The sequence below is a fragment of the Pecten maximus genome, chromosome 10 (genome assembly GCF_902652985.1).
Source record: "Pecten maximus chromosome 10, xPecMax1.1, whole genome shotgun sequence".
Classification (NCBI taxonomy): Eukaryota; Metazoa; Mollusca; class Bivalvia; order Pectinida; family Pectinidae; genus Pecten; species Pecten maximus.
Genome location: NC_047024.1, coordinates 3,821,576 through 3,845,921, shown reverse-complemented (window position 1 = coordinate 3,845,921; position 24,346 = coordinate 3,821,576). Strand labels below are relative to the sequence as shown.

At 37.8% G+C, this 24,346-nt stretch overlaps 1 protein-coding gene across 21 annotated transcripts in view; it reads left to right on the top strand.

Annotated features, from left to right (window-relative positions):
- The first annotated feature begins 249 nt into the window (after positions 1–249).
- Positions 250–24,346, top strand: part of LOC117336489 (B-cell lymphoma 6 protein-like) — a 115,099-nt gene continuing 91,002 nt past the window's right edge. For 15 of the 21 annotated variants that reach the window (XR_004534632.1, XM_033897040.1, XM_033897041.1 and 12 more), the window contains exons 1-4: positions 250–354; positions 1,857–2,038; positions 2,386–3,824; positions 4,070–4,335. Coding sequence is in view for 20 of the 21 variants with exons in the window: in XM_033897040.1 (XP_033752931.1) it covers positions 1,913–2,038; positions 2,386–3,824; positions 4,070–4,335 (1,831 nt within the window). In the remaining variant the exon portion in view is untranslated. Of the gene's footprint in view, positions 355–1,856; positions 2,039–2,385; positions 3,825–4,069; positions 4,336–8,204; positions 9,312–11,864; positions 13,264–13,857; positions 14,119–14,441; positions 14,981–15,971; positions 17,042–17,268; positions 18,088–18,112; positions 18,804–24,346 lie in introns of those variants that run through there. The other 6 variants (XM_033897048.1, XM_033897042.1, XM_033897045.1 and 3 more) reach the window with 6 other exon arrangements.

Sequence of the window (24,346 nt, the reverse complement as noted above, 5' to 3'; positions counted from 1 at the left end):
TACGAATGTTTCCACATAAGTCCTAAATAATTTACCAAAATATTTGTTACAAATGCGTTTAAAAAAAACAGGGGGTGAAAATAAAACTATAATTGAAATTGTTAAATAAATGTTATGTTTAGTATGTTGTAAATGTTTATCCACGACATGTATCGCGAATATTGGCGAGGATGACTTTGATAATTTATGTTCGAATTTCCCTTTGGGGAGCCCTTGACTGTTAAACCTTCTGCGCATACCAATTGCGCACCGCAACCCATTACGAAGAAGAAGGAAATGGCGGCCGGTAGAGTGGAATCCTAGGCGAACACGTAATACCTCAAATAACTGGTTTCAGAAGAGGATCGAAACAATGTAAATATAACTAAAAATAATTATATATACTGTAACCGTTGTAGATGCTTTTGTGCAATTTGCATGCATTTTTATCTTCTAATTTGGCCGAAATATGTGGACGGGCATCTAGCGCCCGGGTAGACTCGTTTTTCTCGTGGTCATTTTCAACGAGGGGTCATTTGGCGGTGAATTTGTACCTGTTAATATTCATTTGTTTTTCATCATTATGTTATGCACCATGGTATAATGGATTATATATAATTGTGCATTTCCTGATGATTTACATTAATCTTGTGAAATATTCAAACATTCCGGTTAGGCGAAATCGAATTTATTTGCGAACAAAGGACGGCAGCACTATGGCTGCCGGGAAGTGAGCGGGACACTCGTTAATGCAAATTAATTTTTTTCTGCTATTTGTATTCGTTTGCTAGCTTACACTTGTTTAAAATTGTGGAAATTTGTACACACGGGTAAGTAAAGATGTTATATCCAAATTAATTAACTATAGTTCATAGTTCAGATAGCGACTGAGCGCTGCTCACACAAAGGCCATTCCGGCAAATGCGCGCACCTGTTTGAATATGTGCGGGTCATAGTAAAACACTGCTTTCATAAAATATAAACATTGTGTGGATAATATATCGAAGGAAAACAAATGCAGGCTTTACGTTACTGATGAGGCAAAATATACATTTATCCCTAAAATGACGATTGTTTTTTCTCGTTTTACTGAGCATTGGCTTCTACTTTAAAGGGCCTGTGTCAGAAGGACCATACCGATTTATGTCCGATACATTCAATTACACATCAAAAATCGTCCAACCAGTTTGTCAAATAACATATATCATTATCGTCTGATTGTCATTTAGAGGCAAAATATCTTGAGCTAAAATCTCGTAAAAACATGATGAAAACTGCATTCAAGTTTTCTGACATTCCAAAAATGTACACAACCAGGGAAATAAAGTGGGGATCAATAAACAATGAAACACACATTAACTTTGCCATTAATTTATCTGATTTTGAATGGACGCTTTATGATATCCTGACAGCAATCATACATTCATGTCCAATTCATACTGGTTGTTTGTGATGGCCTTGTGTTTCCCTATCTCAATTGACCCGTCACAAAAATGGTTAAAACTTGACATCATATGGTCATCTGAAACATTTACATCAGCAGATGAAAACAAGCCTTAACTGGTATCTTGTAAATATTATTATTAACAACATCAAAAAGACTCTTTCCGCACTTCCATCCAGGCCAACAATTTATGTAACTTGTTTCCCAATTGTAGTAAAACAAAGTTTATATTTTAGGGCGTTCCAGTTGATGAACTGGAATAAAAAATATTGCTTCGTCTTACTCAGGTTTGAGTTTCACATTAACTCTATAATACATTTAACTTTTCAATGTGATTATTTTCATCAATACCATTTGGCTACAAGATTTGACTACCTGATAATTGAATTTTCACAGCAGTATGATAAAAAAACTACTTATTTATTTTTTTCAGAAAGAAGTCTTTGTCATCATTATCACTGTCACATTAAAAGTTTCCACAAAATCATCATGAATTACCAAAAATTCTACACAAATGGGATCCACTCCAGTTCTCTACTTTGTCAGCTGGCCACCATGTGGAAGTCCCAAACACTGTGTGATGCCATCATCAAAACAGGAAACATCAATACAAAGGTAAGTTTGTACCAATCTGGATTCTAGACCAGATGAAAACTGAGTTTAAACAGGTGACGCATGCATTTTCACTGCATCCAGTAGACATTTGATATTAATGTTTTTGACTCCTTCAAACAAGATTGACTCTGGGAGTAAAGGGAAATGTTTGACTTTGTTTTGAGTTAACTAGATACCCAGATTTTCAACATTGAGATTTAAGAAAAAGCAGTGTACAATGTTTGTATAATAAAAGTGTTGGGTGATCAATGAGGTTATGTGTATCAATCAAGTTGCACAACCAGTTAAGTGTGGCATTCTGTTGTATTGTTCTTCAGTTTTAATCTCATTAATGTATTGTTTTCCAGGCACACAGGCTAGTTTTGGTAGCTGCCTGTCCAATGTTACAATCCATGGACAATGCATCCATTGGATCACACTTAGAAGTTCGCCTGGCATCTGAAATCAAGCAGGATTCTGTTAACATGTTTCTGCAATACTTATATGAGGGCTTTATGATGCTTACTGAGGACAATCACAAAGACATTGAAAAAATCGCCAGACTGTTGCAGGTCGACAGTGTCATCAAATGTTGTGCCGACTTTTGTAAGAGTTTACATGAAAAAACTGGGCTGTCCGTTTATTCTGCTGGTCAGTATAAGTACTCGTCACATGATATGTTGGAATTCAAACACGTTAGGGTATCAGGGATTCAAAAGACTGTTCAGGACACAATGATGAAACGTCACTCAGATTTCCAAAGACCAAACAGCCCCGGATCAAAGAGACCAAGAATGCACAGACCAGGAAGTCCCTCCGATGGTCCACGTGGCGATAATATGTATGGACATTCTAGTCATTCCGACTCGGATCGAGTTCCTAGACTCGGTTTAGGGTCGTTTCCAGGTGCTGCTGGACGTAATCTCCAGCCAGGTGTAGTTGAAGTGATAGAGGACAGTCTAGAATTGGTGCAAACAGAGCCTGTTGAGAGAGACCCTGTTACAGGAAGACCTATAGATTCGCGACCACCGGTGCAAAAAACGGTCGCCATATCTGTAGCAAGTCAGGTCACTGGTGGTGACCCAGATCTTCAAATCGTTAATGTTTCTGGTATGAAAGACAGTACATTATCTCGTACTCAGATGTCAACAGCTACACATACCACATCTACGCCCATTGCTCGTGATTCACGAGGGCCATCTTCACATTCCTCATTTTCATCTCAACAATCATCCCAATCCATGAGAAATGACATTCCTATGCCAAGTTCATCACGAGTTTCATCCGATAGAACAATGCCCCAAATGCCTCGTTCAGACATTCAGAGATCCATGCAAAATCAGTTTGAATTACAGCAGCAACAGCAAAAGCAATCCACTTCACAGTATCCATCTATTCCACAAGCTCTTATAGACATGGATTTTTCAGCGGCAAAACAAAAATCCTCTGATGTGTTCCCAACAAGTCTACAAAAAGCTACAGATTCTTTCCCAACTAGCTTGCCAAAACCCTCCGATGTTACGTTTCCAGGGATGTCAATGAGCAGTCAGCCAAACAGCACGCAAGTGGCACAGTCAAAACCATTTGCTGCGGGTAGTGCTGGTCAAGCCAACCAGTCGGTCCCTGTTCATATCAACACCTCATCATCTTCAAGTAGTCCCATTACAAGTCTACCTCCTGTCTCCCCCATCATTCCAGATACTTCATTCAGTCTGTCTGCCTCCTCTCCCAAAACATCACAACCATCCACCTCGAGATCTGAGAGCTTGGAGAGGCCAGGTTCCAGTGAACGTCTGAAGGAGGAAAGGTCAGTGTTATATATTGTACTATTACAAAAGTTTTTAGTCATTTTACAAGAATATTTTGAGTTTTCAAAAAGATCGCCTCTTGTGTATATATATATATATAGATGATCCAGTAATGATTATATGTTGATGTACATTTCCCAAAATGTTTTTCAGTTTTTGTGGAAGCTAAAACAAGAGAACTAATTTAATCAATATGTAAGAAGTAGCATCAATTTGAACTTTCCTCTGTTTTATGTTTTCACAGGCCTCCACAAGTCGATTTAGTTGGCCCAGACATTAGCATAGTAAAGATTGAGTCAACAGACAAGGATGAGACAGGGGCATTAGATATGTATGTAGACACTGGAGATGATGGTGAGGTGCATCCCCATGGAATGGAGGGCGATGGTGATCAGACATATGAGGGTAGTGACTATGATGTCGAAGAACCTCCTGGGGAAATGGAAGGCTCAAACGAAGGCAGCAACTTAAGTGGAGATCAAAACGCATGGTACCTCAATACAATGAAAGGTAGGTTTCACACGGATTTTCATTTAATCATTGCTGAAATAGATTAAAAACATTTCTGGAGGCTTCTTGATGTTTTCCTGCGAAATAGAAGAATTGGGCATATAATCTGTATATTGTAGTTCTGATCAAATTATTGGGAACTCCCTATTTAGCTTTTAACAAAGTAAAATTTGAGACTTGCTATTCTATGAAAATTTCTGTTTGGCCATTTGAATTGATTTTACACTAGAGTTAGTTTAACTTCACTCCAAATTTTGATGTGGAATTGACGCAAAATATTCAGAATCATAAGTATTTAGGTGGTTTTAAGTGTTTTTGATAATTCATATTTGAGATTGGCTTCTGTTGTGTGTTACAAATTTAAGATGTTATTTTAAGTCCAACCAGCTCAGAAGGTACTGCAACAAAAAAAGCCTACAAATAGAAAAAAATCCCAGGGGAATTTCTCCTTTGTCAACTCCGAAATTGGATATGAAAGACAAATTCTTTAACTGCTTCATCAGTAGGGACATCACTGTACTCCAGAAGTCTTTTAAAATCTGTTTCGTATCAAAACCAGAATGAACTGAAATTGTGAATCATTGGAATCACAAGTTTTATCACTATTTCCCCCACATGTTGGGAACAGAGGACACCTGGTCTATTCATATTTGCTATAGTAAAATCATAACTATTAAGCAAGACTAATGTCAATTTCTCTTTGATCTCACAATAATGTCATTTTGGCATGGGTCAAACCATATTGTGTAGTGAAGACTAAAAATTATGTCAAAGAAACATTCTAATATCTTGGGAGTTACTTCCCTTAATTTTATTCTATCTACCTCATAGCAGAACTCTTAAACGGTTATGGATTAAATGAAATTCAAAATGAACCAGGTGTACCAATTGTTAAAGATCAGAAGAATAAAGTACACAAATGAAAAAATATTTTGATGAGAAAACTTGAAAACAGTTAGTTTAGAGAAACAGTAAATTTCAAGATATACAGAGGAAATCTATGGTGAAGAATTTTCCAATTTCGTTTTATCCAACACAAAATTTCACAATGAAATAAATCAATTCAATTATTCTTTCCAAAATAAATTTTGAATTGGATCATAAGAATTCTATTATACTTGTTCATACATCAAAAAGTTCATACTGGTTTTGTATACATTTTGAAAAAAAAATGTTTTTCATCAGTGTCCATGTTGCTTATCAAGATTTAATTTGATTGAAGAATTGGGGAATTGGATCAAATTAAAATTCTAAGGGAATTCAATATTTTAAAGAGACGGAATTCTTCCTGTCAAATTATTTGACCATAGTTATTTTAACTCCAACTAAAATGTAAAAGACACTGATGAACAAGTTGAAGATGTAGTGATTGTATAGAACTTTGTTACCTTTTTCAAATCTACTTGAGAGAAAATAATTTTCATCAAATGTATTGTGAACCAGTTAATTGCGTTTGTATAAAAAAAATAATTTGGGCTGTAGTAGATTTCATTTAAGGTAACAAAGTACTCTTCCATCCAATAGGAAATTTGAAATGTGAAATATTACAATGTTTTGCTGTTTCAATTTCATTTACTACATAAAATTGAAGTACTAGGACTTTTGGTTTCGGAGAAAGAAAAAATGTTAGTGCTTCAAGACTTTTGGGTAAATGAAATTGAGTATTCATGAAATTTTGAAGAAGAAAAAATATTTTCAGCGGACAAGATCATTTGATCAAAAGTAAAGCGAATTTCAAAATGAAATGATACGTTTTGGAATCGTTCTCTTCATGCAGATGATCTTCCATGAAAATACTAATTGTACCAATGATGTTTTTAAGTAACTGTACACTGAGAACCAACATCTAGTAATTAAAAAATTAAAATTCTATTGGTATTGGAATAACTGCCAAAATGTATGGTGTTAATCACTTCTGACATGTTGGTTCCCAGTAAGGATGGAAGAGGTCATTTGATCAATATGTTTCAACCTTTGAACATTTTATATATATAATATACAAGAAATATATAGATTAATAAATTTTTGTGTATGATGAAATCTAATGCAGTAAAGTTCAAGATGAAGTTAATAAATCAAAGGTTGAAATCATTGTACTTGCATTTATTGATACACATTTTTAACAAATTCAAACAAAGCATATGAATCACCATGAAGATTTTGGCCTATGATTATGATAAAATCTTAAAATGTTAATTTCCCATTCCTATGCTTTGTCTGATAAATACACACCTGAATGCAGAGGACCAAGCCAACAATCTTCCTTCCCTTGCCAATAATCTGAACATCTGGTTTGAAATAATTATGTGTTGAAAACCATGTTAAAATCAAGTTAAGAAATACTGCATATATTGTTAAATAGATAGGCAAAATAACTAGTTGTCTTTATGAAACAATCAATATTGTTAAAGGATATTAGCCATTCATGAATTTGATTAATTCTTAGCCTGACTCCAGCCAGACATTTGACACATGCTGATCTTGCTTACTCTTGCTATTCACTAGAACCTTGAAATAAAGTGGCATTGCATTATTACAATAAATTTCTATGCAGGGAAAAAAACCCGACAATCTTGTACACAGCACCAAAATTTACAGGGAAGTTTTTCACAACACATGGTATTGTATTGCTAATAGACCGATTGCCACAGTTTTAGACAATTTAAAGTCAAAGCTTCTTTTGAGCTTTAGAAATAGAAAACTTGTTGAATTTGAAAAAAAAAATGCTAAAAAACTAATTCATCAAATGGGGAAGGGGAGATAACTAACGCAACAGGTAAAGAGTTAAGTGATCCGATAAATATGAAAAATCAGACTGTTTGGCAAGGGATTAGGAATGGCTGATGCAGGTAAGTTAAACAACAAGAAAACATGCATGTTTGTTCATGTAAACACTGTGTGGTATTGAAGACAATAATACACATAATTTCAGGAATTCTGAAATATCAAATTTTAAATATACAAAATCTTCACCATCACATAAGAGTTTACATGCACGTAAAGTTAGATCAGAAGAATCAAAGTCCTCGAGAAATGAAACTAAAATATCTATGCAGTATTTCTAATATAAAATCAATTTGGTGATTTATATTAATGGTATATGGCAAGGAAAGGTTTGATAACGAGGCTTGATTCTCTGATCTGTATGTGATATTTTGTCTACCTTTGTTGGGAAAAGATAACGATAACTGACAACCCACACCCTGGTCAGTTTTTGGTGAAACACATTTATAAACCCCGGATACCTCATAAATCCATTGGAATTGGACCGAGGCATAAAACAATTAGTTGTTTGGGGGTTGGGCAAAGATATTACTTAAAATCATACATGTATTGTTACACATGTATGTGTACCCATATATCGTGTGTCGGGGACACAATGTTAGGGTTGTTGTGATGTTTTAAGAGTCCAAGGATATTTTGAATGATCGGTCTTGTTGATTGAATTGATTCTGGTTTTGGAATTATGCAGTTGTATTGGAGTAATTTTTATTGATACTGGAATGATATAGGATTATTGACTTTTAACTGTATTAGATTCAGGAACTTGTAGCATCTGTTAATGTGCAAAAACATACTTCGGAATTGTTGCTCAATGAAGTAATTTCTGGCAATCAATGTACAGGTGTACACCAATAAAGGAGAGGAGATACTGAACTGTTCATAGTAAAAAAAAAAAAAATGTCAAGAAAGATGTTTATAAGTTAGAGTTTGATAGCCCATTGTAAAAGTCCTGAAGTTAGGGTTTAAAATATGAAATGAAGATCTGCATGTAAGTTGTTGATGTAGAGACAGTTACTGATGGCATGTTAGGGTGAATGGAAAGGAAGTTTCCACATGCAGTGATCCAGTCTTGTGTCCTGTTTCAGGTCATCTACCTGGGGCGGGGGCAAGCAATGATCAGTACTCGCTTTGTCAGTCCTACCTTGAAAACGCTTTGGAATCTAACGCTGTAAAGGCAGGCGCTCACAGCGACTCTGGTAGTTCTCCTCGAATGCTGACGCTCTACAGCCGGGCAGGGCAACCCTTAAATTATCTCTCGCGCCTGTCACCAGATCTTTCAAGTTTGGATTACAATGTTATCTCTGAAATTAACCGGTCGTCCTCATCACGGCCAAACTTTGCTTGGAGACTGGCTAGATATTTTTACAACAACGATGAAATGAGAGGTAGAAACTGTTTTGGTAGGAAAGGTAAAAAGGCAATCTGTTCTAAAAAGTTGAACATGATTCACAAATTGGTGTTTGAATACTTCCCGTTGGGATCCGAAGATTCTGCCAAGAGGATGTGGTCTGACTGTACAGTTGCCATTGATAAGGGAATCCGCAATACCATACACGGTCACTATATGAAGTCCGGTTCCTCCAGTCAGCAACAGTTGCCCTCATACCAAAGTTATTTGAGCTATGTACAGGATAACCAGTCCGAATATCCTCAAACCTCGCAAACAGACTCGCAATCGTACACAAAAACAGAGACGGAATACTCTTGATGGTACAGACTCGTAAACATACACAAAAACTCCTCATAAAAGCTCATCATAAAAACAGTCATCCACAAAAACTGCAATTGAAAATAAACAAAAACTTGGACAGGATGTTCCTGATCATCACAACCAGTTCAAAGACTTGTTTCTTCTGGTCTGATCAAGTTCATAATTGATCCAAAATGACATTTGTCAGTAGGTTGTATAACTAGTGAAAACATTTGACTTTAATCACTTTGTGTATGATCATGGCTCCAAACTTTGAACCAATCTTGAAATATACCTTTCTTGATGAAACTGGATGGCACTCAGGGTTTAACACTTTCTGAATGTGGTGGGACTAAATGAAAAATTGAACCGTGGGATTAGTTAAATTTGGTGTTTTTTATGACTTAAATGTTAGATGTTATTTATGACATGTTTATTTGGATTACACTGCGGTATGTGATATTTTTTGTTTATATAAATAAACTTCCTCGTTTGTGTAACATATTGTGGTTTGTTTGAAACTATTACATTTTCTGGCTGAACATGGGTTTGGTTGAAGGCTGGTTGGTTATATTGCTGGCTTTTGTGTTGTACCGGACTGTACAGCAGCTGTTTTATTAGCCCACCATCATCAGATGGTGGGCTATTCAAATCGCCCTGCGTCCGTGGTCCGTCGTCCGTCCGTCCGTCCGTCCCTCCCTCCGTCCGTCCGTCCGTCCGTCCGTAAACAATTCTTGTTATCGCTAATCCTCAGAAAGTACTGAAGGGATCTTTCTCAAATTTCATATGTAGGTTTCCCTTGGTGCCTAGTTATGCATATTGCATTTTGGGACCGATCGGAAAACAACATGGCCGACAGGCAGCCATCTTGGATTTTGACCATTGAAGTTTGTTATCGCTATTTCTGAAAAGTACTGAAGGGATCTTTCTCAAATTTCATATGTAGGTTCCCCTTGGTGCCTAGTTATGCATATTGCATTTTGGGACCGATCGGAAAACAACATGGCCGACAGGCAGCCATCTTGGATTTTGACAATTGAAGTTTGTTATCGCTATTTCTGAGAAAGTACTGAAGGGATCTTTCTCAAATTTCATATGTGGGTTTCCCTTGGTGCCTAGTTATGCATATTGCATTTTGGGACCGATCGGAAAACAACATGGCCGACAGGCAGCCATCTTGGATTTTGACCGTTGAAGTTTGTTATCGCTATTTCTGAGAAAGTACTGAAGGGATCTTTCTCAAATTTCATATGTAGGTTCCCCTTGGTGCCTAGTTATGCATATTGCATTTTGGGACCGATCGGAAAACAACATGGCCGACAGGCAGCCATCTTGGATTTTGACAATTGAAGTTTGTTATCGCTATTTCTGAGAAAGTACTGAAGGGATATTTCTCAAATTTCATATGTGGGTTTCCCTTGGTGTCTAGTTATGCATATTGCATTTTGGGACCGATCGGAAAACAACATGGCCGACAGGCAGCCATCTTGGATTTTGACCATTGAAGTTTGTTATCGCTATTTCTGAGAAAGTACTGAAGGGATCTTTCTCAAATTTCATATGTTGGTTTCCCTTGGTGCCTAGTTATGCATATTGCATTTTGGGACCGATCGGAAAACAACATGGCCGACAGGCGGCCATCTTGGATTTTGACCATTGAAGTTTGTTATCGCTATTTCTGAGAAAGTACTGAAGGGATCTTTCTCAAATTTCATATGTTGGTTTCCCTTGGTGCCTAGTTATGCATATTGCATTTTGGGATCGATCGGAAAACAACATGGCCGACAGGCAGCCATCTTGGATTTTGACCATTGAAGTTTGTTATCGCTATTTCTGAGAAAGTACTGAAGGGATCTTTCTCAAATTTCATATGTAGGTTCCCCTTGGTGCCTTGTTATGCATATTGCATTTTGGGACCGATCGGAAAACAACCTAGCCGACAGGCAGCCATCTTGGATTTTGACAATTGAAGTTTGTTATCGCTATTTCTGAGAAAGTACTGAAGGGATCTTTCTCAAATTTCATATGTAGGTTCCCCTTGGTGCTTAGTTATGCATATTGCATTTTGAGACCAACCAGAAAACAACATGGCCGACAGGCAGCCATCTTGGATTTTGACAATTGAAGTTTGTTATCGCTATTTCTGAAAAAGTACTGAAGGGATCATTCTCAAATTTCATATGTAGGTTTCCCTTGGTGCCTAGTTATGCATATTGCATTTTGAGACCAATCAGAAAACAACATGGCCGACAGGCAGTCATCTTGGATTTTGACAATTGAAGTTTGTTATCGCTAATTCTCAGAAAGCACTGAAGGGATCTTCCTGAAATTTCATATGTAGGTTCCCCTTGGTGCCTAGTTATGCATATTGCATTTTGAGACCAATCGGAAAACAACATGGCCGACAGGCAGCCATCTTGGATTTTGACAATTGAAGTTTGTTATCGCTATTTCTCAGAAAGTACTGAAGGAATCTTTCTCAAATTCCATATATAGGTTCCCCTTGGTGCCTAAATCTTAAATTTTATATATAGGTTTCCCTTGTTTGAAAAGTACTAGAGGTTTCTTCTGAATTTACACAGATTAGTAAGACTTAGAAGAAGAGAAAAGTAGAGAAAAGATCAATCTGACATGGAACCTATGAAGAACATTCAATGGTGGGCGCCAAGATCCCTCTGGGATCTCTTGTTAACGATTACAGCTATCAGCTGTCGGCTAATGATCTTGGCCGTGGTTTGTTAGTACTATTTTGTTTACATTGGATTGAGTCACAAGAGGAGGCGGTCTTTGATTAAGTGTTTTTTAAAAGGTTAACTATTGGATAGTGTAAGAGTTGAACGAAGAATAAAAGTGATTAACAAATAATAAAACAAAATAAGATTTGAATGCATACAATGATGTTTGTATACATCACTAATTGATATTTCTTTTAACAAAAGTTTTTATTTGCTGAAATGATCTGTTGTTTGAAGTTGTCGTATTGTCGAGTTGGTATTAGGTCGGATGGGGTTTCAAGATTTCCACTACAGAAAGTGTTGTTTATCTTTCTTTCTAGGAGTCTTCCCAGACGGACTTCTACCGTTAATAACACAAGAAACTAGTGGTGATGGCCATCTCCAAGCCCAACATTATTTTAGTGGTGATGTTAAGACCAGTCATTTACATACCACTTCTAGTCCAGGTCGAGCCGAGAGGTCTACAGATTTGATGAATGTGAACTTACAAACATTTGTGTGTAAACTTTGTCTACAGTACTTTGTTGATAAAGGGTCATATGAAAGGCATCTGATCCAGGTTCATGGATTAGACATTGTAGCGTTCTGTCCCGAGTGTGATAAAACATTCAAGTCTTGGTCAGGGTACAACATGCATGTAAAAATGCACAACAAGTCCAGTTGTCCCAGGTGTACACATTGTGAGAAAATCTTCCAAAGTAATGCTCACCTGCAGATTCATATGAGAAGCCATTCAACCGTGAAATCATTTGTTTGTACATTGTGTGGGAAAAGCTATAAGCATAAAAAGGATCTCAATACTCATGTGTGTTACAAAACCAAGTTGGTGTAGATTAGTAGTCCCTGAGGTTCATGCGAGGGGGAATAGTACCTCTTAGTGGTAATAAAGATGTAACTACAGCCTCGAGGTTCACACGAGGGGGAATAGTACCTCTAAGTGGTTATAAAGATGTAACTACAGCCTCGAGGTTCACACGAGGGGGAATAGTACCTCTAAGTAGTTATAAAGATGTAACTACAGCCTCGAGGTTCACACGAGGGGAATAGTACCTCTAAGTGGTTATAAAGATGTAACTACAGCCTCGAGGTTCACACAAGGGGGAACAGTACCTCTTAGTGGTTATAAAGATGTAACTACAGCCTCGAGGTTCACACGAGGGAGAAAGTACCTCTAAGTGGTAATAAAGATGTTACTACAGCCTCGAGGTTCACACGAGGGGGAATAGTACCTCTTAGTGGTTATAAAGATGTAACTACAGCCTCGAGGTTCACACGAGGGGGAATAGTACCTCTAAGTGGTTATAAAGATGTAACTACAGCCTCGAGGTTCACACGAGGGGGAATAGTACCTCTTAGTGGTTATAAAGATGTAACTACAGCCTCGAGGTTCACACGAGGGTGAATAGTACCTCTAAGTGGTCATACTGATGTCACTACAGACTCGAGGTTCACACGAGGGGGAATAGTACCTCTAAGTGGTTATAAAGATGTAACTACAGCCTCGAGGTTCACACGAGGGGGAATAGTACCTCTAAGTGGTTATAAAGATGTAACTACAGCCTCGAGGTTCACACGAGGGGGAATAGTACCTCTTAGTGGTTATAAAGATGTAACTACAGCCTCGAGGTTCACACGAGGGGGAATAGTACCTCTAAGTGGTCATACTGATGTCACTACAGACTCGAGGTTCACACGAGGGGGAATAGTACCTCTACGTGGTTATAAAGATGTAACTACAGCCTCGAGGTTCACACGAGGGGGAACCTCTAAGTGGTCTTAAAGATGTAACTACAGACTCTAGGTTCACAAGAGGGGGGGAAAGTACCTCTTAGTGGTCATACTGATGTAACTACAGCCTCGAGGTTCACACGAGGGGGGAAGAGTACCTCTAAGTGGTCATACTGATGTTACTACAGACTCGAGGTTCACACGAGGGGGAATAGTACCTCTTAGTGGTCATACTGATGTTACTACAGACTCCTCTGTTACAAATTTGTCCATGTGTTAACTTTAAATCGAGGGAACCGAAATGTATTACTAAGAAGATCCAGTGATTTATGCTATCACCATTCGGTGTAAGTATATTGTGGATTGTATAAAGGCCTTTATATCATCTGGTTCGAGCAAAATTAAAACTCCTTTTTTCGACTTGAAATGTAAATTCATGCGTGTTAATGTTAAAAGTTTTGTAATTGAGTGTTAAAAGATTTGTAAATGGAATTTGTTCAGAAAAAAAAGGTTACTGTGTTTAAGATTAAAAAAAGTTTACAAAAAGAAATAAAGTTTGAGTCTGGTTTTCTCTCTATTATATAGGGGCGGTGAAGTACCCTGAAGTGTCCTCAGATGATAATGTTAGTCCATTTGGTGATGTTACTGCACGCCAGTGCTATCTCTGCAAGTTCTGCTCCTTACTGTACAAAGACAAGCAGAGTTACAAGGAGCACACCATGTCCGTTCACAGTCTAGAATATCTGGCCTTCTGTGATGATTGCACGAAGGGGTTCAAGTCTGTACATGGGTATAAGACGCATCGTAAGATGTACCACAGCACAATCGAACACAACTTCCCTAAGTGTAGATATTGTGGCAAGCAGTTTCCGTGTGAGAGTCGGTTGGTTATTCACGAGAGATGTCATACGGGAGAGCGTCCATTTCTGTGTAAAACTTGTGGTAAATCATACAAGCAGAAACGTGATTTGCTTGATCACAATTGCAAGTTTATGAAAATACCAGGAGGGAAGTGAAGCTAGGCTTACTGTTGTAATAACGTATTGATGTTGTGATGAAATGACTTGAGGGTTTGTCATGAAATAAGCAGAAATTCCTCTAAAATAGTTGACAAGTGTTTTAAAGTAAAAGTTAAAAAGTCTGAGTCTGATTTTCTCTCTATTATATAGGCTTGGAGAAAAAACCAGAAGTACGCTCAGACGATTCTATTAGACAGTTTTCCGCTTTCCGACCGATCGATGATCTAACATTTGGCCAGTGTTATGTCTGCAAATTCTGCTCTGTTGCATTCAAAGACCAAGATGGTTACAAGGAGCACATTATGACCATTCACAGTCTAGAGTATGTGGCCTTTTGTGATCATTGTGCGAAGGGGTTTAAGTCTGTGCACGGCTACAAGATGCATTGCAAGATGTACCACAGCAAAACTGGAAACAACTTTCCCAAGTGTCAATATTGTGAAAAACAATTCCTGTGCAAGAGTCGATTGATAATTCATGAAAGAATACATACAGGAGAACGCCCATTTCTGTGTAAGGCCTGTGGCAAATCCTACAAACAAAAACATGATTTACTCAATCACAATTGCAGAAGCAAAAAAAACTGAAGTGTAGATGTAATCTGTTATGGCTTTATCGTAAACAAGCAAAATAAGAATGTTTTCTGTGATCTAAAATAAAGACTACACAATAAAATGATTCAGACTTTGTGTAAGAAACTTGTTGTTTTAAATCTGAGTAATCGAGGATAGAAACACCTCCTTGGATTGTTTTCTGGGAATAAAGGGTTATTTTCAAGCCATTCATTGATTGGAAAGAGTTTTGTAAACCCAATATATACCTTTTTTTTTCAGTGCAATAAATTGTGTAAAGTCCTTTGTGATGACTTTACTTATGAAACTGGTGCATCATAAAAGTCGGGTGTAAGATGTCCTACTGTAGAAAATTCTTTCTTGTTTTACCTAGGACCACAGCTTGGCCAGAATTACTTCGGGGAATACGAGTCGGACAGACAAGACTTGTATGGGCAGGACCCAGCGGTCTCTCTCAGTACTCTGTACCAGTCTGCATATGACAAAAGTCAAGCTGTATTTCAACCCATATCTGCCTGTCCTGTATGTGTTGGTGTTCACTTTAATAGTAAGCTCTCCCTTGGGCAGCATTTAAAGAGCGAACACGATGGCCTGTTTGTTTCTATATGTATTGAATGTGGTAAGGGATTCAAGTCCCAGTCTGGAGCTAACCACCACAATCGCCGCACCCACCAAGACAAGGCAGCCCTGGACCAGTGTCAGACATGTGGAAAGTATTTCACCTGTCTCAGTCTACTCCGAATTCACGAACGATCTCATTCTGATGCCAGAAACTTTTTGTGTACGACATGTGGAAAATCCTACAAACATAAGAAAAACTTGCAGAGTCACGTTTGTGCTCCAGTATCGAGTAACAGTTAATCTGACACTTTTGTTTATTTGAAGTGCTCCAAACAAAACAATAGCTTGAGTATTGCATATCAAAACTTCGCTGGAGGGTCCATGCTTTGAGGCAAAAAGTGTGTTTTATGAAAGAAATTCAGTTGAGGGTTGGTGAAATATTTACACATGCTATTGATGAAATTGGATATTCTGCCAGAATAGTGATCTAAATATAGTGTGGTTAAAAACGGTTCCGATTCCTGACACGTTTTATTTATCTTTTTAGGCTACGCGAGCTGGGGTCCGGATATTAGTTTTCAGAGTAATGTTATAGATCTGAAAGGCTCGCAGCAGGATATGTTGAGTAAATACGATTGTCCAGCTTGTAGGGAAAGGTTCTACACTGCAAACGACCTTCATGTTCACTTGTCTTCACACCTGACAGAAAACGGTTTCTACTGCGTTGTTTGTAATGAACACTTTCCGTGTAGAATCTCTGGAGCTAAACACTTGATGGATACTCATCGTATGGGGTATGTGGCTTTCTGTAAACACTGCAGCAAGTGTTTCAGGTCTAGTGGGGGCCTTAGTCTTCACCAGAGGTTACACCCCGACTCGAAGGGGAATAAATGGTGCCCCATGTGTACTGTGTGCGACAAACACTTTCAGACTGAGAAACACTTGCAGAGACACATGAAAAGTCACTCTAGCTCGAAGCCATATGTGTGTGCTGTGTGTCAAAGGTCATATAAACACAAGGAGGGCTTTGATGTGCATGTATGTCGACCACAGCAGTTAAACTAATGCCTGAAAAACTCAAATTCTTGACATTTGTGAATTGTTTTCTGATAGGGAAAGGGATGTTTATGTTTGTATATATGGATGTAGAAAATGTATTTGGCTCAGATCCATTTTTGTGAGGTAGTGTAAAATAAACCTGGAATACCATGAACCTTGAACTTACATATAGCTGTATATGATTCACTCATCTAAACTGTTATGCATATAACATTCAAAAGGGTTACACCACAGAAAAATAGTAACATTTGCCAATAGCAACCTAAAGATGCTGTTTGCATCTTTTCTGCTTTGTGATCATAAACTATAATTGGAATTAGCTGTGTGACACCTAAAAATACACCAAGAGATCAAAGACTTTACATTTGTGGAGATGTTAAAATGAAGAATACTTGGGCCATGATTATATATATATATACTGTACAAGTTGTTTCTAAATTATAGTTAAATGGTTTTGGTATTGATATGATTTATATGTATTGTTTGTTATGTTACTTTGCCTTCAAACTACTTCATAGTTACAAAAGAGCAAATAAAAGTATTGAATTGAAAAAGTAACCTTGATTTAAGAGTTTTTGCTTGTACCCCTAGATTTCCGCATGTGCCCCTCAAAATTTTCAGAGGAGGGGTTCACTTCACCCCTCAACAGATAAAGTAATGGGTCAGACTTAACTTGTATTGTGTGCTTGTATGACATAATTCGGGGAAGGGTTCTGCAGTTGATGAAGGAAGTGGTGGTCCTCGGAGATATTTGAATGATCCCAGTTTATTTTTGTGTTTTGTAGGCCCCGCCCATTCCACGTGGGATTCTCAGGTTGATCTAAGTATGACCTCGGTTGACCTTAGTTTGACCTCAGAACAGGACCAGTCCCAGTTAAGTAAGCAGTACGTCTGTCTACATTGTAGTGATTTGTTCTCGTCCAAGAAAAAACTACAGATTCACAAAAAAATGCATATGAGCATTGGCCAGATGGGTTTCAAATGTAAGCCATGTGGACTGACCTTTGCAGAAAAGAGGAAGAGTGCAGAGCATCAGATGGTTGTGCATGGTTGTGGTTTTATAGGATTCTGTAAGCACTGCGGCAAAAGTTTTTACTCAGGTTGGGGTTTAAGTTTGCATGAGAGAATGCACGACTCCTCAAATGACAGTATCAAATGTGCTTCATGCGACGTGTGTGGACGTAAATTTCAGACCGAGGCTCATTTGTTACGACATCAGAAGAGTCATTCAACCATTAGACCCTTCTATTGTGGTGTGTGTGGAAAGTCCTACAAGCATCGTGAGGGTTTGATTAGTCATTCTTGTCGGCCAAACACCAACGTTTTAGAGGATTGTCCAGTTGTGTACATTGATGAAGCCAAACACTGTAATGATGGTGATCCTTTATAAACTATAGACTTGATAGCTTGTTAGCTGTTGGTGTTCCATGTTAAACTTGTTTGTTGTTAACCCCCACCCAAACTGAAAGACATTGCTAGCTCTAACATGTTGACAACCTGCATGGACAAGGTGAAACTTCATGTGAAGGGGTTAAAGTGGAGATTTCAAGTTTGATTTAAAAAAAAAAAGATTTTTAGAGTAGTAAATATGAAGTTTCATGGGACTAAATTTGTTTGTTTTCTTTATAGCAACTGAAACAGGCTCTGGCAATGAACAGTTAGGGAGTGATGCTGGCAAGGGGATAGTTCCATTTGATCTGTCATTGGCTACAGCACAAAGGTCACATGTCCGTTTCCGTGGATTCCACAGACCTAGTATGAGCACTAGTTTGAAAAGGCAGACAAAGTGTAAACAGTGTGGAATATTCTTAAAGAATCAGAAGGAAAAGGACAAACATGACCTAGAGAAACATAGCTCAGACTTAGTGGCGTTTTGTATGGAGTGTAATAAGGGGTTCAGGTCGGCCTGGGGGTACGAGGTACATCAGAAGATCCACCAGTCCATGCAGGGTAATCCGCAGTGTCCAATGTGTGCCCACTGTGGAAAATACTTCCAGACCTTTGCTCACTTGCAGAGGCACATGCGAAGTCATTCCTCTGAGAAGCCTTTCACATGTAATGCATGTGGAAGGTCATACAAGTACAAGACTGCTCTCAGTACTCATAACTGTCACTGATTCTACTGTTGTGAACTGATTGATGAAGTATTATAAAACTTCTTTTGAACTGAAGAGAGTTCAACTCTGTCTTCATCAAGAGGTATAGATTTGTGTTTTCTTGGATTGATAAGAATGGAACTTTAGTGTGTATGGCACTAAAACAATGGTTTACATTTGAGTTTTGGGCATTTGTTTGAATAAAGTCATAAGAAAATGAACTTGTAAGATGTTATTCTAGTTTTATTTTTCGTTTCCTTTTCTTGGCAAAAAACAAAAGGTAGTTGAAGAGTAAAACCACCATTCTTCTCTCGTTGTAGGGGTCATCGTAAAGCCAGAACTGGCCAAGACCTCTCAAGGTTGTGTAGAGGAGGTCGTGACCTTGGGAGGTGATGGAAGTGAGGTTACCTCTAAAGGTCAAAGTCAGGGTGTATGTTCAGAACAGGCTTTGACCTGTAGCAACTGTGGAGTAACTTTTGAAAATGAAATGGCAAAGTTACAACATGAACAGGAATGTCATGAAACGTCGGAAAATCTTGTTGCTTATTGTCAAGTCTGTGGAAAGGGTTTTAAATCTGTATGGGGATATAGAAGTCACATGAAAACTCACGAGATACTACATGGTAATACTGACAACTGTGTTGAGTGTTACTTTTGTAGGAAATACTTTCAGTCACCATCACATCTAAGGCGACACATGAAACGACATTCCTCGGAGAGGCCCTACACCTGCAGCAAGTGTGGCAGATCATACAAGCACAATTTTGCACTGATTAAGCATGTCTGTCGAAATTAAATATTCAATGAGGCTACACTGCGATATAGGAGGTAGAATTGTTAAACTTCAAACTTGTGCAGTAATATTCACATTTGTGTAAAAATATTTGGTTGACCACTGTTAATTCAGTTGAAACAGTCATTTCAAAGATTTCTGTTTGTTTGTTTCTAGGGGAGTGTGAAGACTCTCTTGCACTCGAGTCGGGCCAGGGATTTGATTTCCAGAGTGTCCAACATGGTCACCAATTGCGATGTGAAAATTGTGGCATAGTTTTCTCAGACGAAAACGCTAAATCAAAGCATGATATAGAAATACACGGTGTAAAGGCATTCTGTGGGACGTGTAGAAAGGGTTTCCGATCTGTGTTGGGGTATCGATACCATATGAAACAGCATGGCATATCATATGGGTTAACGGAGGACTGCTTTAAGTGTTCCTCTTGTGGCAACTTTTACCCGACTGTATCACGACTTCGTCAGCACATGCGTTGTCACTCTGAAGCCAGACCATTCACATGTAAATTATGTGGACGTGCATACAAGCACAACAACGGACTCAAAATACACACATGTCATGGGGCTAATATATAGACAATGTTCCTAACCAGATATGTAGCACGTGATACATATAAAACTACTAAAACATCCTGTTCAATGTGCTCTATATTGAGGAAATCTAATATCTTCGTTATTTGTAATTTTTCAAGTAAACATCCAATCTTAAGATTTTTATTTTATTTTTTTTAGCAGTTTATCAGGGTTTACCAGATGAGTTAGGGATCAGCACCAACAATAGATTGCCAGAATTTTGAACCAACTGATGTGAATTTTGATACCTGTGGAATTCTTATAGAGCAAAATGCTTTGGTGAAATCTAGTGACAAGAAAGAGGTGGATGCGGTGAAATCTTTGTGTGGTACTTGTCGAGAAGGTATAGGGTACAAATATAACAAAAAGGGCCAAAAGGACACTACATTTGAGTGTGCCCTGTGTGGGCAATACTACTCCGAGCTGCGTCCATACATCTGTTTCAAGTGTAAACGTGCATACAAGTGTAAAAATGTACTCAACAGACACAACTGTCCTAAAGCAAACTGCTATTGATAAAGGGAACTTGTGGAGAATTTTCGAGATATCCAACTATCAACAAGGTCGAATTGACGAGAACTACGATGAGGACAAGGACTGCATGTTAAACTTGGCGTCATGAAAATCTAAGCTTACGGCAGTGAGACATTTTAGGGGTCAACTTCAATAGACTACAAGGGTCTTGTTCTGACTTAGTGTTAATTGCATGGGTTATCTTGTACTAGGTTTTGGACTTGCTTTGAAAAGAAAAAAAAGAAATGTTTTGGTTATTAAAAACAATCTGTTCTTTATTTGTAGGACACATTATATATCCAGACATGGAATCCTCCACTCTAATGGCAGACAGCTATATGGGGAAGCTGGATACAAACATGGGTGTCTGTCATTCTAATGAAAACTTTAACAAAAATGAAAGTAGAAATGAGTTGGATAAACCTATAGTAGCTACCTGTTCTATTTGTCGGAAAGGATTTAAATCAATTTGGGGATACAAATGTCATGTTCGAATACATGCCATTTCCTATGGTAAACTTGACAACTGTTTTAAATGTAAAATGTGTGGAAATTTTTATCCTACGACAGCACGACTGCGTCAACATATGCGATGTCATTCTGACGACAGGCCGTTCATTTGCAATAAGTGTGGACGAGCTTACAAACATAACTGTGGTCTCAAGTTGCATACCTGTGCTGGAGATGGTGTTCAGTGATAAGTACACTGGTTCATCAGAGTAGCGAGTGGCTGTAGAGCATGACTAAAGATGAACAAAAATCTTAGGATTTTACTGGCATAGTGTTTCACAATAGTTGACAGAGCATGACTTCAAACACTGTAGTTGGCAGAGCATGACTTAGATTGACTTGTAATTAAACTTCTCTATAAAAAGCCTCTTATTTTATTTGTAGGGATGAACTTCAATCCTCAAACATCTACTGACAAGACTGAAAGCTCTGGGTTTTGAAATGTTCTCAGAATTTACGTAGGCGTCCAAGAAGTGTAGCTACTTGCCCAGTATGCCAGAAAGAGTTCAGATCTTTGTGGGAATACAGGTCCCATAGCCATATTAAGGACAGTGAAATATCGCAGGGGATACACGATGATTCTTTCAAATGTGCATTACCAACAATGGCAAGACTTCGCCAACATCTGCGTAATAATTCCAACGAGTGGCCTTTTGTTTGCAAACTATGTGGTCGTGCTTACAAACAGAACGGCGACATGAAGATGCATACATGTTCTTCGTAGAGAATGAAAGAACTGTATATATTGTACATGAATATCGGAGGTATTTTGTCAAGTAATAACTTGCAAAGTAGAAGAACTACACCTATACTAACACTTGTGGATTTATTCCGAGTGTAAAATTACCTTTATAGGTTGAATTGAATTTAAAAATTCTTATTCTTGTATTTGTAGGACAGAACATAACTCCAGTCTCAGATGTGTCCACATTCTATACGGAATATAACTATGTTGGAACAGTGGATTCCACCAGCACTCCACATGTTAGTGCAGATTATTTCGATAAATTTTTGACTGAATTAAAAACAAAGGACCCTATGTCGGACAAGGGCACTGTTGCTACTTGTAATATTTGCTGCAAAGATTTCAAATCTCTTTGGGGATACAAATGTCATGCAAGAATTCACAACATAACTGCTGGAAAAATTGATGACTGTTATAAATGTGTGCAATGTGGAAAGTTCTGTCAGTCTGTGTCTCACCTGCGTCGTCACATGCGCTGTCATTCCGAGTCTAGACCTTATACATGTGATAAATGTGGACGGTCATATAAACACAAGTGTGACTTGAAAATACATGCGTGTCCAGGAGTAACTTCACAGTAAACATGGGCATAAATATTATGACTTTATATATATATATATGAAAAGACAGTTAAAAATGTTACGATATAAACATGTTGATCTGTATTTTGTTTCTTGTAAAATAATGGAGACAAAAGTGTTCAGTTTACAGTGTTGCATAGTTTGTTTATGAAAAACAGTTTTCTTGTTTTTCTGTCATTGATTTGTTTTGATTTAATCTCGTTTGAATAAATATCAAACTTTAAAAAAAAGATTTATGTGTTGTGTTTTGAAATTTGATCAACACCACCAAATTATATGGTTAATTATAGAAGTATATTCTTGTATTTGTAGGCCAGAATGTAATCCAAGACGTGGAATCGTATTTCAATAGAGGAAGCTTGATAGGATCTCTGGATGAAGCCAATTCTAAATTCTCAGATTCTCAGTTTGATGAAAGTTTGTTATATAAAAATCAGTTTGCGAAAGGCCCTGTAGTAGCAACTTGTGATATTTGTAAGAAAGAATTCAAGTCCGTGTGGGGATACAGATGTCATGTGAAAATTCACGACATTTCATTCGGTAAACTTGACCAGTGTTTTAAATGTACGACATGTGGTAATTATTATCCTACTAACGCTCGACTGCGTCAGCACATGCGTTGCCATTCTCAAGAACGGCCATTTGTTTGTGACAAATGTGGACGTTCCTACAAACACAACTGTCATCTCAAGATGCATACATGTTCTACTGCCAGTAACAAATGACTTTCACAAGAATTGTCAGATTCACCTAGTATTTACAACTGATAACTTAGTTGTACATGTATTTACTTGGTCTGAAATTCATTTACACCTGAAATGCCTGTACTTGGTTTCATGTATTGTGGAATTTTCTTAATAAAAGAAAATCATTGACAATTTCAAACAATTGTCGTTTTATTTTTTACTTGTAGGGAATCAGCAGACCTTTTCTGACTCGGGACAAGCAATAGGTTACCAGTTTGGACAGTTGGACGTTAGGCACTCGTTTTGTCAAATTTGCGGAGTAGATTTTGGCACTGAGGTTGCTAAATCACAGCACGATGCAGAAGCTCATGGTGTAAAAGCATTCTGCCAGATTTGTGGAAAAGGGTTTAAAACTTCGTTGGGGTTTAAGACTCATCAGAAACAACATGATATATCTTTGGGGAAGACCAATGACTGTTTTAAGTGCGAGACCTGCGGGAATTTCTTTCCTACCCAATCTCGACTTCGTCAACATATGAGATGCCATTCTGATCTTCGACCATTTGTCTGCAATAAATGTGGACGTGCTTACAAACACAACTGTGATTTAAAAATTCACTCTTGTATTGCGGAAAATAAACCTTAATATGTTGCATTTTAAGATATTTCAACTGATACGATTCATTATCCAGAGTTTAAAAATTAAAACACTTCGATAAAAATGAAAGAAAGGAAGGTTATTTGATTGTATTTAGCAACCTTAAATAAGGGAAACTGAATGTTTATGGGAAATGAGGCTTAAAGCAGTACGTAGCAATTCATTAAAAGAATTTTATTCTTGTATTTGTAGGGCAGAACTTAATGCCAGAATTGGAAAGCAGCTCTCTCAATGTGGACAACTATATGGGCATGTTGGACTTGTCCGGTCCTCAAACCAAATACACTAATTATGTCCATGAAACTTTTGGAATTGAATCAAAAAGTGACCAATCAAAATTTGCAGACACGTCAGTGGTTGCGACATGCCATTTGTGTCAGAAAGGATTCAAATCTCTCTGGGGATTCAAGTGTCATAAAAAGATACATGCCATATCTCTTGGTCAACCAGATGACTGTTTTAAATGTTTCGTGTGTGCGAAATTCTGTCAGTCCTTATCTCATCTACGTCGCCACATGCGCTGTCATTCCGAGGAAAAACCGTTCAAGTGTGGAAAATGTGGGAAGGCTTACAAGCATAATAATGGTCTCAAAGTCCACCAATGTCGCATTTCAAATGTTCCAAGTGATGTTGTAGATCCTAACTGGAGAATGACAGAGGATATAAAGAACTTTTCAAATGATAAATGATAACGGTTAGAACATTAGTT